We start from the raw sequence: 17204 nt of genomic DNA, 5'->3' as shown, positions 1-17204 counted from the left end.
ATTGTTGAATTTAATGATTTTTGTCCAATTACATTCAATTTTACTAATTCACTGATGATTTATGTACTAAATCATACTCCCTAAACTTAGATATCTACCAAATCACGTCTTTCGAACTTTGACATGTACCAAATTATGTCCCTTTAACTCTCATCCATATTAGAATTTTCTTACTAAAATTGGACAAAAATCCTTAAATCTAACAATCTCAATAGTTAAAGAGAGATTTTTAACAACCTTAAAAATTCAGAGGGCATAATTTTATACTTATCAAAGTTAAGGGACAAAAATTCTAATTAGCCTATTTTAAATGTTGCTCTGATACCACATTAAATGATTTACCTAACTTAATTTGCCTCGAAAGTTAAGTCACATAAAAGTACAAGCACTAATTACACATGTTTTGGTCTATTGATATGTTATCAAATATGTGTCTCTTACAAAAATAAAGATGCATCGATGTAAGTTATTTCTTAAATTGAATCTCAGATCTTATGTGTCTTTTCTTGAATTTATATGTATTTATTGGGATTAAACTCACTCAATCTGTTAAAGTCAGTAGGTCCATCTTTTCACTCAAAGGATGAATCTATAGAAAGTTGTTGTTAGTTATAACTGTTGGCTTTGTCACCAACTTAAAGAGAATCTCACCAACATCTACAAATATACGTGCATATACTCTCTCAAGATAATCTCCAATGCTCATACTTCTGATTTTAGAGTCAAGTTTAGAGAGAGGGAGAGAGAGAGAGAGAGAGAGAGAGAGAGAGATAGATAGATAGATAGATAGATAGAGAGAGAGAGAGTAAGAGAGAGAGAGAGAGAGTCCAAGATCACAATGAGTGTGTGGGTGGAGGGATGTAATGGGAGTATCACTCTTGAGGTGATTTTCCTCATTGTGAGATATTTCTTTGTAATTGTTCATTGTGTTGAGTTGTATTCTTTGACATATCTCATTGTGTACTAATGATTATTCAATCAATAAAGATCCATGATTTATTCATTCTCGAGCTAAGTTTATTCTTGTCTAATTTCATCTAAGTTCTAGTTTTTTATTTTGTGATTGGTTCTAATTTGAATTGTGTTTTCTTGAATATTGTTACTACTATAACAATCAAGTTTTGAGGGTGATCATTCACAACAAATGGTATCAGAGTTCATGGTTTAGAGTTCATGAATCACATTCAACCAATCAAGATTCATCTTTAATATTTCAAAAATCAAACTCAAACTTTCAAGAATTAGATTCAAGCAACAAATAACCTGGTTTGGATGGCTAGTTCAAATGATTTTAGCCTATGGAGCATCAAATGAAGGCTTTTTTAGTTATCTAATGGATCTATCAGGCACTTGATGCTGATGTTGGGTTTTGTGCCCTAAATAAAACACATTACAATCTGATTAGTTATCAATACAAGAAATTTGAAGTGATTTATGTTTGCATGAATTTTACATGCTTATGGTTTAATATGTTTTAATGTTTATACACAAAATCTGTTAAGTCCAGATCATATGTTTATTCACAATTACAGTATTGTCAACACAGTGGAATGTGATTGTGATTATATGATTCAAAAGACTAAATCCATGTTTCATCAGTGTTTTGGATTTACACTGATGTGATAATCAGCGATGATGTGTACTTACACTTGGAGTAAGTGTTATGTTCTTTCCAGGACATTGGTAAAGTATACTAGTTTCGAATGTATGGAGTATACATTGGACTGGACCGATATTGAACTTAGTTAAGATATTATAAATTTACCGTTGTATCTTTCCAAGTCAATATCAGTAGTTGATCTTAAGATTAAAAGAATCTAAATCCTGATATGCTTAGGCTCAACTCAGGAGTACTATTCATGTTCTTTGATTTATTAGTTAAGCCTACTTTTGGGTCAGGGTGATACGTATATTTTGGGAACATGATAGTTGCTGGAAATTTTTTTACCAGGATCTTAGATCTACTCACAAGTATGTTGTTTAAACACCCTAAATATCAACTTTCTAAAACGATAAATTAAACACATATAAAGTTAAGAAAACCTTACATTGATGCAGCGGAATTAATGTCTCCTTCCACTCAGATCTCTAACCCTTGTATCCTTTCTGTAGCAGAGTATAATCAAGATCTGAGCCCGAATGTCCTTCTTCTGCAAGTTTGATCCTTCACAGTCTTCCAATCTATGATTGAGTTACTGCTTGCTGTGTGTGGGCACTTACTCTTTCACTAGGGTCGAAAAAGATGAAGGAGAAAAGAGGAGAGAGGGTTTCGGCCAGGTACAGAAAGTGGGGAAGGCTCAGTTTTTCTGAAGAGAGAAATTTCTGTCAGATTACTAATGAAAAGCATTGTAAAAGCATGTTATGTGACTGAGCCATCACTTTCTATTTATAGGCAACTACTAGGTTTAGGTTAGGAATTATTTGGCATTAAAATAATGAAAATATTAATTTGAAAAAACAACATTAAGTGGTCGGCCATGGTGTTGTATTGGGCCTCACTTGATTTTGCAGTTTTATCAAATTTTATCTCTATTTTGTCAAAAACGCCAATTTTCCAATTCTAACCTTTTAAATGCCAAAACTAATTATTTAATAACTAAAATAGATTATTAAATAATATTGTCATTTAATTTAATTATTAATTAGACATATAAAGTCCATTAATAAATAAATAAACCTAGAATCTCTTTTATTTACAATTTCACCCCTGCTTAGTGAAAATTCATAAAATTAGACATAGTCTAACTTTAGAATTATAATTGATCAATCACGAATCAATTAATGAGTCTTACAAGCAGAATGTTCTTAACTAGAATGGGGACCATGGATCTATATGCTGAGCTTCCAATAAGTGAACCAAATTTACCAAGTAAATTCCTACTTATTAATTCTTCGTTGAATCCACTCTTAGAACTTAGAATTGCACTCTCAGACTTATATAGAGCATATTGTATGTTCCACGATATCAATATACTATCTCATTTAACCATTGTTATAATCTTATTGTGATTTAAAGATCCTCTATATAGATGATCTACATCGAGATGAGATTTCTTTACCGTTCTCACCCCTCAATGTATTTTGCCCCTTAAAACACTTAGCTACCTGTAAATGGTGTTTAGTGATCTAATAATTAGTCAGTTAAACAAGAGCTCATCCATTTACTTCTATTTGCTAAGCTCGAAGGGAATCATCACTTGACTTCTATACACCAAATAGGCTTTATAGATTCCATATTTATGTTCAGCACTCCCACTCAATCATACTATCATGTTCCCAAAATATACGTATCACCTTGACCCAAAAGTAGGCTTAACTAATAAATCAAAGAACATGAATAGCACTCCTGAGTTGAGCCCAAGCATATCAGGATTTAGATTCTTTTAATCTTAAGATCAACTACTGATATTGACTTGGAAAGATATATATAACGGTAAGTTTGTAATATCTTAACTTAGTTGCAATATCGATCCAGTCCAATGTATACTCCATACATTCAAAACTAGTATACTTTACTAATGTCCTGGAAAGAACATAACACTTACTCCAAGTGTAAGTACACATCATCGTTGATTATCACATTAGTGTAAATCCAATAACACTGATGAAACAGGGACCAAAACTTTTGATTCATATGATCACAATCACATTCCACTGTGTTGACGATACTGTAATTGTGAATAAACATATGATCTGGATTTAACTGATTTTGTGTGTATGAATGTAATAAACATATTAAACATATTAAACCATTAGCATGTAAAATTCATGCAAACATCAATCACTTCAAATTTCTTATATTGATAACTAATCAGATTATAAAGAGTTTTATTTAGGGCATAAAACCCAACAATAGTATGATTGAGTGGGAGTGTTGAACATAAATATAGATACTATAGCTTCTACTAGTGTATAGAAGTCAAGTGATGATTGTTGGAAATTATTTTACCAGGATCTTAGATCACTCACGAGTATGTTGATTAACACCCTAAATATGAACTTCTAAAACGATTATGAAATAAACACATATAAAGTTTAGGAAACCTTACATTGGGTGCAGCAGAATTAAATGTCTCCTTCCGTTCAGATATCTAGCCCTTGATTCCTTTATGTAGCAGAGCATTATCAATATCTGAACCTGGATCTCTTTCTCTCCTTATTTAGTGCTGAAACTCCTTCTTGTTGAATGTCTTTCTTCACGATCTTCCTCACTATGATTGAGGTATCACTTGTTGTGTGTGGGCCCTACTCCAACACTAAGAAATTTCGAAATTGAAGAGGGAAGAAAGAGAAGAAGGTGGCGGCTAGGTATAGAGAGAGAAGGCTTAGGTTTTTCTCTGAAGGAAAAAGTAGAAAATTTAGTGTAAATTTCCTGAAGCCTTCACTATCTATTTATAGCATTCCACTAGGGTTAGGTTTGAATTATTTGGCATTAAAATAATGAAAATATCAGTTTGAAAAACCATCCCAAGTGGCCGGCCATGTTATGTAATGGGCCTTACTTGGATTTGGTAGTTTTCACAAATTTTATTTCTATTTTCTCAAAAACACCAATTTTTAAATTCAACCATTTAAATACCAATTCTAACTATTTAATAACTATAAATAATTATTAAATAATATTTTCATTTATCATATTTATTAATTGAACCATACAAAGTATCATAATTAACAAATATGCCCCTAAAACTCTTTCTTTACAATTTCGCTCTTACTTAGTGAAAAATTCACAAATAGACATAGTCTAATTTGAGAATTATAATTGATTAATCAAAACCAATTATATGAGTCTTACAAGCAATATTATCTCAACTAGTGGGGGGACCATGAGTCTATATAATTGAGCTTCTAATAAGCAGATCAAGAATTTATAGCCTAAATTTCTGACTTATTAATTCTTCGTTGAATCCACGCATAGAACTTAGAATTGCACTCTCAGTATATAGAATGCTTTATATGTTCCACCATATAGACACATCATTAGTTATCTATTGTTATAATCCTAATTTGATCAATGATCATCCATATGAATGATCTACACTGTAAAGGGATTAGATTGCCGTTACACCCTACAATGTATTTTATCCTTAAAACACTTAACCCCGTATAAATGATATTTCAGCTTATGTGAAATGAGTACTCCACCATTTATTTTCGTTTGGTCAAGCTCGAAGGAGATCATCCTTTACTTACTATTCGCCAGATAGAAGCTATAGATTTCATGTTTATGTTAGCGGTCCCACTCAATTGCACTACCGTGTTCCCAAAATGTACGTATCACCCTGACCCAAAAGTAGGCTTAACTAACAAATCAAAGAACACGAATAGCCTCTTGAGATTGAGCCTAATCATAACAGGATTAAGATCATTTAATCTAGGATCAACTAGGCGATATTGACTTGAATAGATATTACGGTAAGTTTAATAAATCTAAGTCAAAGTTCAATATCGGTCCCTTCCGATGCATACTCCATGCACCCAACCTGAGCTTTACTTTAACCAATGCTCTAGAAAGAACATAGCATTTCTCCAAATACAAGTAAACTCTGTTGTAGATTATCATATCAGTAAAACCCTGTGTCTGATAAATCTAGGAAACTTTATTCACATAGTCATGTTTACTTTCCAATAGGTTGACAACACAATAAACATGATCAAGTATGTGAAAAGGGTTTCAGATGAATTCATACATTATGTACATATAATCATGAAATAAATCATGTAAACCATGCAACATTAAATGTTATTTATGATCTATATTAATAAGTAAATCTAATTATATTGAAATGATTTTTATTTAGGGCATAAAACCCAATAATGATTCCCTTCGAGCTTAGCAAAATAGAAGTAAATGGATGCGCTCTTGTTTAAGTGACTATTCCTTAGATCACTAGACATCATTTACAGGTAGCTAAGTGTTTTAAGGGGCCAAATACGTTGAGGGGTGAAAACGGTAAAATTATCCCATCTCGATGTAAATCATCTATATAAAGGATCTTTGATCACAATAAGATTATAACAATGGTTAAATGAGATAGCATATCTATATCGTGAAACATATAATATGCTCTATATAAGTCTGATAGTGCAATTCTAAGTTCTAAGAGTGGATTCAACGAGGAATTAATAAGTAGGGATTTACTTAGTAAATTCAGTTCACTTATTGGAAGCTCAGCATATAGATCCATGGTCCCCATTCTAGTTGAGACTATGCTGCTTGTAAGACTCAATAATTGATTTGTAATTAATCAATTATAATTCTAAAGTTAGACTATGTCTAATTTGTGAATTTTCACTAAGCAGTGGTGAAATTGTAAAACAAAGATATTCTAGGTTTATTTATTAATTAAGAGGCTCTATATGTCTAATTAATAATTAAATTAAATGATAATATTATTTAATAATCTATTTTAGTTATTAAATAATTAGTTTTGGCATTTAAATGGTTAGAATTGGAAAATTGGCGTTTTTGAGAAAATAGAAATAAAAATTGTGAAAAACTGCAAAATCCAAGTGAGGCCCAATAACACCTGTGGCCGGCCACTTAGTGAGCTTTTTCCAATTAATATTTTTATTATTTTAATGCCAAATAATTACTAACTTAAACCTAGTAGTTGCCTATAAATAGAAAGTGTTGGCTCAGTCAAAATACAAGTTTTCAACAAGTTTTCTTCTGATAGCTTTTTCAGAAAAACTGAGCCTTCCACTTCTCTCTCTATAGCCGACCCTATACCTCTCTCTTTTCCTCTTCACAATTTCGAAACCTTAGTGATAGAGTAGTGCCCACACACAGCAAGTGGTACCTCAATCATAGATTGGAAGACTGTGAAGGATCACACACAAAGAGAAGGACATTCGGGCTCAAATCTTGATAATACTCTGCGACAGAAAGGATACAAGGGTTAGAGATCTGAGTGGAAGGAGACATTATTCCGCTGCAACCAATATAAGGTTTTCTTAACTTTATATGTGTTTAATTATCGTTTTAGAAAGTTCATATTTAGGGTGTTAAACAACATACTTGTGAGTAGATCTAAGATCCTGGTAAAATAAATTCCAACAGCTGAAGCCATGGAATTTATTGAATATAAGAAAAAGAAACTTGAGATTGAAGCCAAGGCACACAGTGCCATTCTCCTCAGTCTTGGTGATGAGGTTTTGAGAGAAGTTTCATATAAGGACAAGGCCTTGGGTCTCTGGAACAAGCTGGCTTCATTCTACATGAAAAAATCTCTTGCAAACAAGTTGTATCTCAAGAAAAAGTTGTACACACTTCGAATGGATGGGTCAAAGGAATTGAGAGAGCATCTAGATGATTATAACAAAATCATTCTCGATCTGAATAAGCTTGGGTCTCTGGAACAAGGTGGCTTCATTCTACATGAAGAAATCTCTTGCAAACAAGTTGTATCTCAAGAAGAAGTTGTACACACTTCGAATGGATGGATCAAAGGAATTGAGAGAGCATCTAGATGATTATAACAGAATCATTCTTGATCTGAATAATCTTGGTATAAAAATTGATGATGAAAACCACGCTATAATCTTGTTGAGTTCACTTCCCAAGATGTATCGCTTTTGATACAATTTTGTATGGCAAAGAAACTCTGACCATGACAGAGGTTAAGGCTTGATTGAATTCTAAAGAAATTCAAAAGAAAGGAGATCAGAAAGAAGAGACTAATGGGGAAGGATTACTCATTATTAAGGGAAAATTTCCTAATAAGGAATACAAGGAAAATCAGTACTCAAATGGCTACAAAGCTAACCATTCAATATCCAATTCTAGAAACTCCACAGGAGGGCCAAACTCTAATGGAGTTGTAGGAAATCAATGACATTACTGCAAGAAGGATGGCCACTTAAGAGATGGTTGTTTGTCTTTAAAGGCTAAATTAAAGATAGAAAATTATCACAAGTCCAAAAGGCATGGAGTTGTTGATGTTGCAGATGGTTATGAGTCACTTGATGCACTTGTGATGTCTATATCAGATTTAACTGGAGATTAGATTCTAGACTAAGGTGTTCATTTCATATGACATCAAATAAAAAACTGTTTAGGACTCTTTCAGAGAGTCAAGAGCACAATTCTTCTTGCGAACAACAAAGTGTGTGAGATCAAAGATGTGGCAACAATCTTGTTAAAGAATCATGATGGAGTCATGAAAATCTTGCAGCAGGTCAGGTATGTTTTAGATCTCAAAAGAAATCTTCTCTCTATTGGTATGTTTGATAAACTATATGTTGTCAAAGTTGAGGATGGTGTAATGAATATTGCACATGCACAAGGCACTAAAACTGTGATGAGAGGAAGGATAAGTAATGGAATGTATTTCCTAGATGAAAAGGCAATTATTTGATTTTGAATTGTAACTATAATGAGAATCCTTATGATTTTGTTAAAGGTAGTTATGTCAACTCCACAAAAAATGGTAGGTAAAAAAAAAACAAAATGACACTTTTGTTAAACACATGTCTCAAAAGTATTGATCGATAATAAAGATTTATAAACGTAAGTTATTTCTTCTCGTAAAAAGCCATAATTGTATTTTCTTAAATTTATGCTAACTTATTCGTAAATTTTTGTACCTCAATTAATATATAACACGTTATTAATGACAAACTACATCTAGATAGATACTTTTGTTTTTGGTTGAATCTAGATAGATATATTGTAACGTATTATTAATTAATAGAATGAAACGATAACGGTATTGGTGGAAAAAAAAATCTAAAAATAATAACATTCTAATAACGAGTATGGTAAAGTAATATTAAATCTAAAAAAAAAGTAAAATCAAACGAAATATAATATTTTTATAATATTTCATAACGGTAAAGTAATGATAATATTCTACTTAATAGTTAGAATCAAGATTAATTACTTTGCAATAAAATAATAAGCATTGTATTTACAATTTTTGCTCACTATGACACAATAATTTAGAAATAAGAGTGAGTAGAAAAGTGAGATAGCAATTTTAATTATTTTATTTATAATCTTATTTTAGAAATAAAAATAATTTATAGAGAAAGAGTTATAGAATAATTTTTTTTTTTTTTTTGAACAATGAACTTGAAAGAATAATCTTATGCTAAGCAAAACAATATGTTTGATATCGTATAATAATTAGTTATTTATTAGTTATTTATGACCAAATTGTAAAATTTATTTTGAGTTGACATTTCATGCTAGCTATACCTTAAAATAACAATAATAAAAATCATGCCATACAATGTAATATGAGCATTGCTATTAAGCAACAGTGGTGCTTAACACTTTCTCAATATGTCGCGTTGCGATTGGCTAGCGATATTCCCTAAAAGCTATTATATTAAACTATATGAGACCTAATACTTAGTTGGATCAATAGCGATATTGACACATAAGAGGGTGTTAGACACCGCTAGTGCCCTTTAGCATTTCTCATGTAATATATGTAATTTTTTATACACCACAAAATCGTTAATTAATATAATTTGTAACAATCACATTATTTAATGTCAAAATATGGTTAAATTGTTTCATATGTAGGTTCAAGTGTTTAGGCTTTGTTTGGTTATTTTGTTGTATAACTATGTTTGAACTACTAAGTGTCTAGTTTCATCTCTTGTTTGCTGTAGTTTACTAAGTATATGTCACCTCTCTTAGGTTGATAAACATGTTAAATATGTTTAGTTGTCTTGTTTAGTATGTTAGTTAGTGATTATGGTTTATATAAATAGTTTAATATTGTTAACCTTTTTTTAATTTTAATAGTTTGTTACACGAGAAAACACATTTCGTTATTTCTCTTCTTTGTTTTCTTTCTTTCTTCTCTTTGTTACTGATTCACCATTGTTGCATGGGAGGTTCTCGTGCAGAGCTAGTGTGAGATCTGATCTAATTCAAAGGGAGTTAGAATTTTGCTAGTGAAAGAATTCAACTGGTATGTACTCAAGGGGATCTAGAGTCTTGAATCGAGGGATTCGAGTTTAAAAGAGAGTTGGAGGTACTTTTTAATTGAATTGTTACTCATGATCTGGGTAATTTGTAATCTTGTAATCGATTGATGTTGTTTGAGTTTTAGAATCTGTTACTATAATTAACATTTTGATTTCATTAGTAAGAGTTACACTTTACCCAACCCAAACACTTGTCGGTTGGAATGTGTCTTTAGTGCAAATGAAACTTGTAAAATTCTGGCGTAAATTTTTACTTTACTTTCTCGTGATTAATTCATTTTAGTTTACTCTAAAAAGAACCAACGTTTTAAGAATAACACTTTCATAATCTTTTCTACATAATATATCTTCATTAATATTTAAAATATAAATATAATAAATAAGTTCATCAATTATCATGACATTACACTAAATTTTAAAAAATTATAAATAATTTACCATATAAAAAATATAATGCAATCAACTCATTTCATATGTATTTGTTCTTATTTTTTTTTATATATATATAAGTGTGTAAAATAAATTAAATTGTTCAAAGAATTTACCAAAAAATTATTATTTATACTAATATAATATCGCATTATAATTTATACAAATACCGAAAATAGAAATTCCTCTTCGAGGAGGACGCATACGATACTCATACCGAACATTAACAGTCATCCTGCCAAGATTTATTTGGTGTGTATCATATTACATCGTATTATATTAAATTATTTTTTATATCACATTTTTAAATATAATATTATATTCATTTAAATTAAAATATTGTATATTTATATCCATACAAGTCAAAACTAAACATAACTCTATATCAAAGTATAACATAATATAATTTAATATAATACTATACAATATAATATAAATAATTAAACAAATCCCTAATAACACACATGAGAGATAATAATAATAATAATAATAATAATAGGAAAAGAGGGGTAAGTAGATTGGTAGATAGGTAGGCAGGTAGGCATAGGTACTAACTAGAGGTGTTGTAACTTGTAACTTGTAACTTGTTAGGCAAATTTGTAGTGTTTGTCAACAGTGAGAGAGACATCCCAAGTGCAACTCATCCCTTTGGGAAATTCCACCAAATCTCCAGCCTCAATCTCTACACACTCCTTAGCTCCCTCAGGAGTCACCTTAACTTTCCCTTGTAGCAAATAACATGTTTCTTTTGCTTCATATGTCCATGGAAATTTGCTTGGAGGACAACCCCATCTACATTATTCATTAATATATTATAAGAAAGGAATACTAATACACTCTAATTAACACAAAATAACAACAACAAAAAAAATACTTACTTGGGCCAATTTCTTACTCCCATTTGTGTAAGTTTCGACTCGGGAGGATTCTTTTCGATTTTGATACCTAATTTTTCTGTAGTCATAGACATGGCTATACGAGAACTGCAACTACCACCGCCACCACCACCACGACTTGCTACTATTAAGGTAGCACTACTCACTCCTAATAAGCTTGCCATTTTCTTCTTCTTCTTGTAACTTTACTATATGTATTGATTTTTCTTCACAACAAGTACAAGTTCTACTACAACCACTTGTTATTCAATTTATAATTATAATAATATAGTAATGATAATAATAATAATATGTGATGAAAATTACTGTCAAGTGTCAACCTCTCACACCTCATCTCATCCTCTCTTGTTTCATTTTTCCAATTTACAATTATACCCCTTTCATATATAAGACAAAAATGAAAAAGAACTTATTACTTTGGTGGAGTAATTGGTATTTTGCTTGGCTGTTGCCCACTTGTTCTATTGTAGGGTTGTTTTGGTGGGATTTTATTTAATTAATAATTACTTCACAAAATAAATAAAAAATAAATAAATTTATCTTCAACTCTTCAAACACTTTATAATTAACTCTCTTTACCTTTTTATTTTTGGTAAAATGAAAATGTGATATTATGACTCAATTATGATGACTTGACTACCCAACATCATCCTACTACATATAATTTTCTCATTAATTATAATAATATCATATGAAAACAAATAATGATTAAAATGAATTATATGTATATATGTTAATATTATTGCTTAATTAACATTCTTGAGTCTTCACACACTCCATATGACCCTACCTCACTACCCAACTTGATTCAAAAATTTGGAATTTTTATGAAATGAATTTTGAATTAATTTTTTATAATTAATCTTAAATTTTTTTCATGAGGAGAAAAGGGTCAAACATATAATAATGAAAATTTTTATAATGCATTCCATTAAAAGAAATATGCTAATGTAACTGATGTATTTTTATCTGTTTTAGTATCCGAAATAATTTTTTAGTCATATTTTTTTTTGTAGTCATTTACATTATAATTATTTAAGACATCATGTAAAATTTTAAAAACTTTAAACAAATTTAACACACCAAAAACATAATTTAAACAGTATGTTGCACGCATGACGATTTTATTTTGTATGCATGTAAGATAGGTTGTTTGAACATTATTTTCTATATTGTAAATTATTCTAAAATTTTTAAAATTTTGTAGGATATCTTACATAACTATAACGTATACGAATATAAAAAAATTGGACTAATTTTTTTTTCTATATGTTGAAATAGGTAGAGGGTGCATCAGTGCATTCTTTTTAAGGGTACATAGAATCACTTTATAACTATTATTAGAGTATTGCTATTGGCCATTAGTGGTACCCCACTTTTTATAGGTGTCGCTCTACGATTTGTTATCGATATTTTCTAAAAGTTATTTTCTTTAATAACATGAGTCTCGATACTTAATTACACCAATAACAATATGACACCGAGGAAGGTACTGAACACTAATTATTATTATTATTAGAGCATTGTTATTAACTACCAATAGTGTCCAAAATCTTTTATAAGTGACGCTCTATGATTAATTAGTGATGTATTTTTTAAAAATTATTTCTTAAGTTATATAAAATCCGATACTTAATTACACTAATAGCGATATGGACACCAAATTCTCTAATTATTATTATTTATGTAAAAAAGAGAAAAAAAGACTAAGAGCCCAATAGTCTTGACTAGTTCAGTCAACTGGAGCTGCTGGTTGGTTGTCTCTCTTTCTCTCTCTAAATAAAAATAGAATCAAAAATGTGCTTAAGCACTACTACTACCCCTACAGCTGACGTGTCACATTTCGATTGGGTAATACCCGACACGCAAGCTCTACTTTTTCGTATTCCAACAATTCAAAGACCGTAGGGGGGTGGAGGTCACGTGGATATAACGCAAGGGGTGTACAGTAGTAATCCTGTACTGCGTCACACGTGATAATTACTTCTCCTCATTACAAAAATCCAAAACCCAAAACGAAATATACGAAACGAGAAAAATAAAAAGGAGAAAAATATATATTATAATTAATAAATAAATAAATAAATAAAAAAGGAAAAATAGAAAGGAGATGAAAATGTGTAAACGAAGACCAGAAGACTTAGAAGACTAAAGAGGAAGAAGAAGACGAAGAAGAAGAGGTGTAAATCGTTTAAATCCTTAGCTTTGAAGCTCGATCTCTTCAGCTGCTGTGTTTGAAAGATTCTGAGGACTTGTTTTTCGGAATCGCGCACCAGACCCATCTCCATCAAGGTCCGTTTTCTTCAGTTTTGTAACTCCGATCCTTTTTTGTTTTTTTACTTTCTATTTTTATTTTTCGTACTGTGGAATTTTGTGGATGTAGATTTGGCTTTCTAATTTGTTTTTGGATAAGTTTAGGCTTTGTTTAGTTTTTTTTTTTTTGGGGTAATTAAAAAAGGGAATTTTGATTTTGGAGTAATATTTTTGTTGTTCGTTAGGTTTTGTATCAGGAATTAAAAAAATTTGAATTTTTATTGTTGGGATTATTCTATTTTTGTTTTTATTAAAGGGGAAAATAAGAAAAATAACATTTTTAGGAAATTTGTCTAAATATAGAAAGGAAATAATTGGTTTTGTGGATTTATTTTTGCAGAGTTTTGGGGGTTTGATTGAACTTCAAGTCTGTGATGCTGTTGAGGAAATAAGGGATTCTCTTGAAGAGCTTTTGGTTTTGATTTTTGTTGTTTATATATTTATATAAATATATCAGAAGAAGAAGAAGAAAAAAATGTTGGAGGGTGGTCAAAAGTTTCCTGGAATTATAGGTATGAGTAATCAGGACAACAACTACTGTGATTTGTCCCAAGGGTTTTATTATAAGCTCGATGAAGGGACCAATATGTCTGTTGATAGTTTTGGGAGCTTGCAAACTAGCAATGATGGAGGATCTGTTGCTATGTCTATAGATAACAGCAGTGTGGGTTCTAATACTAATGATTCCCACACTCGTATCTTGAATCACCAAGGCCTTAGACGACGTGCAAATGATAATTACTCTGTCCAACAGAGTGTTAACCGTAGAGGAAGAGTTATGCATGTTCTGAGTGATGATGCCCTTGCTCGAGCTTTAATGGACAGTAATTCCACGACAGAAGGTCTTGAGGATTATGAGAACTGGACCATTGATTTAAGGAAGCTAAACATGGGGGAGGCCTTTGCTCAAGGGGCTTTCGGAAAGCTATATAGAGGAACTTATAAGGGTGAGGATGTTGCCATTAAGATTTTGGAGAGGCCAGAAAACGACCCCGAAAAGGCTCAGCTAATGGAGCAACAGTTTCAGCAGGAAGTTAAGATGCTGGCTACACTGAGGCATCCCAACATTGTTCGGTTTATTGGGGCTTGCCGCAAACCAATGGTCTGGTGCATTGTCACTGAATATGCTAAGGGTGGTTCTGTTAGGCAATTCTTAATGAAGCGTCAAAGTCGCTCGGTTCCCTTGAAATTAGCAGTCAAGCAAGCTTTGGATGTTGCAAGGGGAATGGCATATGTTCACGAGCTCGGGTTGATCCACCGAGATCTTAAGTCTGACAACCTTTTAATCTTCTCCGACAAATCCATAAAAATTGCTGATTTTGGGGTTGCCCGGATTGAGGTGCAGACAGAAGGAATGACACCAGAAACAGGGACATATCGCTGGATGGCTCCGTAAGATTTTCAACTCAACTGCAAGATATTTTCTCACCTTTATCTTTTTTTGGGGGAATTCCATTTTATGGACTCCTTCGTTTTGCACTTACTGTCGTTTTATTTCTACATTATTTTTTTGTGTCATGTTTTTACTTTATTGTTTGCTGTTAGTTCCTGAATAGTTTCTGCTTGTGTGAGTCCAGTCTATCACTGTCAGTCTTTATATGTCATAGATAGTTTGCTTTCATATGGTTGCTTCGCCAGACACTAACTGCAGCTGGTTTTGGACTTCGAACTCTTTCTAGTATGGAATCATAAATTGTTCCAGCAACCATATTTATGAATAGTCCTCAGTGTGATTCTCTTAAATGGGCTTTCATAGTGCATTTTACTTGCAGCTTTTCAAAATAGCTATCTGTATAATCTTCCTTCCAATTCTAGGCCAAGGTGTTAATCTCTATCCTTCTTTGATTTTTAACTTTGTCCTTAAATGGTTATTAGTTTTCATATGATCATACTAGCATCTAGGGTCTCTTTTCCTGTGAGTTCATCCCATTTTCTGTGATTTTTTTTATAATATTCTGTGGCTCATATTCATCCTGGGATGGTTCAATATTTGGTGAACAGAATATTCTTTGATGTCCGAAGTGAAGATCATGCACAAGAGCACATGTTAATAGGGCCCCCCCTTTTTCTTTTTTATTAACAAAGAAACTAAAATATTTTATCTGCTTTTGGAATAAGGCTACTGGTTTCTAGTGACTACAACTTTCGTGATTAATGCAGAATTCTCATTTGATCTTATCTTTCTTTCTATCGTTTCTTAACAAATATGACAGCATAAAGGTCTTAACTTCTTTTGTCTTATCTTGTGATTGTTTTGTGGATAGTATATGCTCCACTTTCTAGTGGGTACCCAGGTTAATTGTATATTCATGTTCATGGTTGAGCAAGTCTTTGAGACTTGTAGGTGTGTTAGTTCAATCTACAAGTAAGTGTCTGATGGTTTCGATCTTAATGACAGCTATTAGTGTGGTTATTACAACAAACATGCATCTGAATCACATTGTGCAGGAGTTTATGTCTCACTTTTTCTTATAGTTTTCACATAAGACCAGTTCAGAAGATTCGGTGGTGAAACATTTTTTTGTGCAATGACTTTTCCGAGAAAGTTTGATTTTTTATTTTGATTTTATGTTGTTAACTTGTTTTTTTTTCCAATGTGGTGATTTTTTTCTCCCTCTTTTTGGAAAATTCGGCTCTGCAGTGAGATGATCCAGCATAGGCCGTATACGCAGAAAGTGGATGTTTACAGTTTTGGAATAGTTCTTTGGGAGCTTATCACGGGGATGCTCCCATTTCAGAACATGACAGCAGTGCAGGCCGCGTTTGCAGTTGTCAACAAAGGTGTCCGTCCTATCGTTCCCAATGATTGCTTACCTGTTCTGGGTGAGATAATGACTCGATGCTGGGACGCCAATCCTGATGTGAGGCCACCCTTCACCGACGTGGTTAGAATGCTTGAAAACGCGGAGACAGAGATCATGACAACTGTGCGGAAGGCTCGTTTCAGGTGTTGCATGACCCAACCGATGACAGCAGACTGACCGACCAACCAAACCTCTGGAGAAAAAGGGAAAAAAGAGAAAAATGTTACAAGAAAAAGAAAGAGAAAAAGAAGAAACTTGGAAAAAAAAAAAAACGAAAAGGATAAAAAGAAAAAAGAAAAGAGAGAGAGAGAAAGAGAGAGAGAGAGAGAGAGGCAAGAGAAGGTCATTATATTGTTGTAGCTTTTGTGTATTTATCAGGTTAATTATTATCTTTGGTTAAGATAGAAAAAAAAAGGAAAAGTGATGAAAGGAATATTTGGTTTTGGGGGTTCTTCCTTCTTCTGTTATTAATAGATTCGGTTGCTGCTGCTGAGTTAGTAAAATAGGATATTTGTGTGTGTGTATATACATATACATATACATATATATCCTTGTTTAGTTCTGTTTTGGGGTTTCTGTTGTCTCTTTGCTATGTATTAACACCTCCCTTGTTTAGTTCTGTTGTATTGACATAACGCAAGATGTTGGGTTCTCCATCCACCAAATATATGTCAAGCACGCAATTGTTGTATTTTTTTTTTCTTTTTCTTTTAGGGGGGAAAGACTAAACATATATATATATATAATATAATATAATATGTCAATTTTTATACAGCTAAGTATACAATAGATATAATTGCTCAAATACAGGGCATGG

At 31.9% G+C, this 17204-nt stretch overlaps 2 protein-coding genes across 2 annotated transcripts; one reads left to right on the top strand and one right to left on the bottom strand.

Annotated features, from left to right (window-relative positions):
* Positions 1–10780: 10780 nt before the first annotated feature.
* On the bottom strand, positions 10781–11529 carry LOC115709276 (uncharacterized). The gene is made up of 2 exons (XM_030637339.2): positions 11253–11529; positions 10781–11166 (listed from the first exon to the last, which is right to left on the bottom strand). The coding sequence occupies exons 1-2, from the start codon at positions 11432–11434 to the stop codon at positions 10962–10964; spliced, it is 387 nt and encodes a 128-aa protein (XP_030493199.2). The 5' UTR covers positions 11435–11529; the 3' UTR covers positions 10781–10961.
* Positions 11530–11566: 37 nt separating this feature from the next.
* LOC115709265 (serine/threonine-protein kinase STY13) lies at positions 11567–17159 on the top strand. Its single transcript, XM_030637325.2, has 3 exons — positions 11567–13562; positions 13924–14975; positions 16225–17159. Exons 2-3 carry the CDS (start codon positions 14059–14061, stop codon positions 16562–16564), a joined length of 1257 nt encoding a protein of 418 aa, XP_030493185.2. The 5' UTR covers positions 11567–13562; positions 13924–14058; the 3' UTR covers positions 16565–17159.
* The last annotated feature ends 45 nt before the right edge of the window (positions 17160–17204 follow it).

This window comes from Cannabis sativa, chromosome 3 (assembly GCF_029168945.1).
Source record: "Cannabis sativa cultivar Pink pepper isolate KNU-18-1 chromosome 3, ASM2916894v1, whole genome shotgun sequence".
Lineage (NCBI taxonomy): Eukaryota > Viridiplantae > Streptophyta > Magnoliopsida > Rosales > Cannabaceae > Cannabis > Cannabis sativa.
This window is presented reverse-complemented; position numbering and strand designations above follow the sequence as displayed.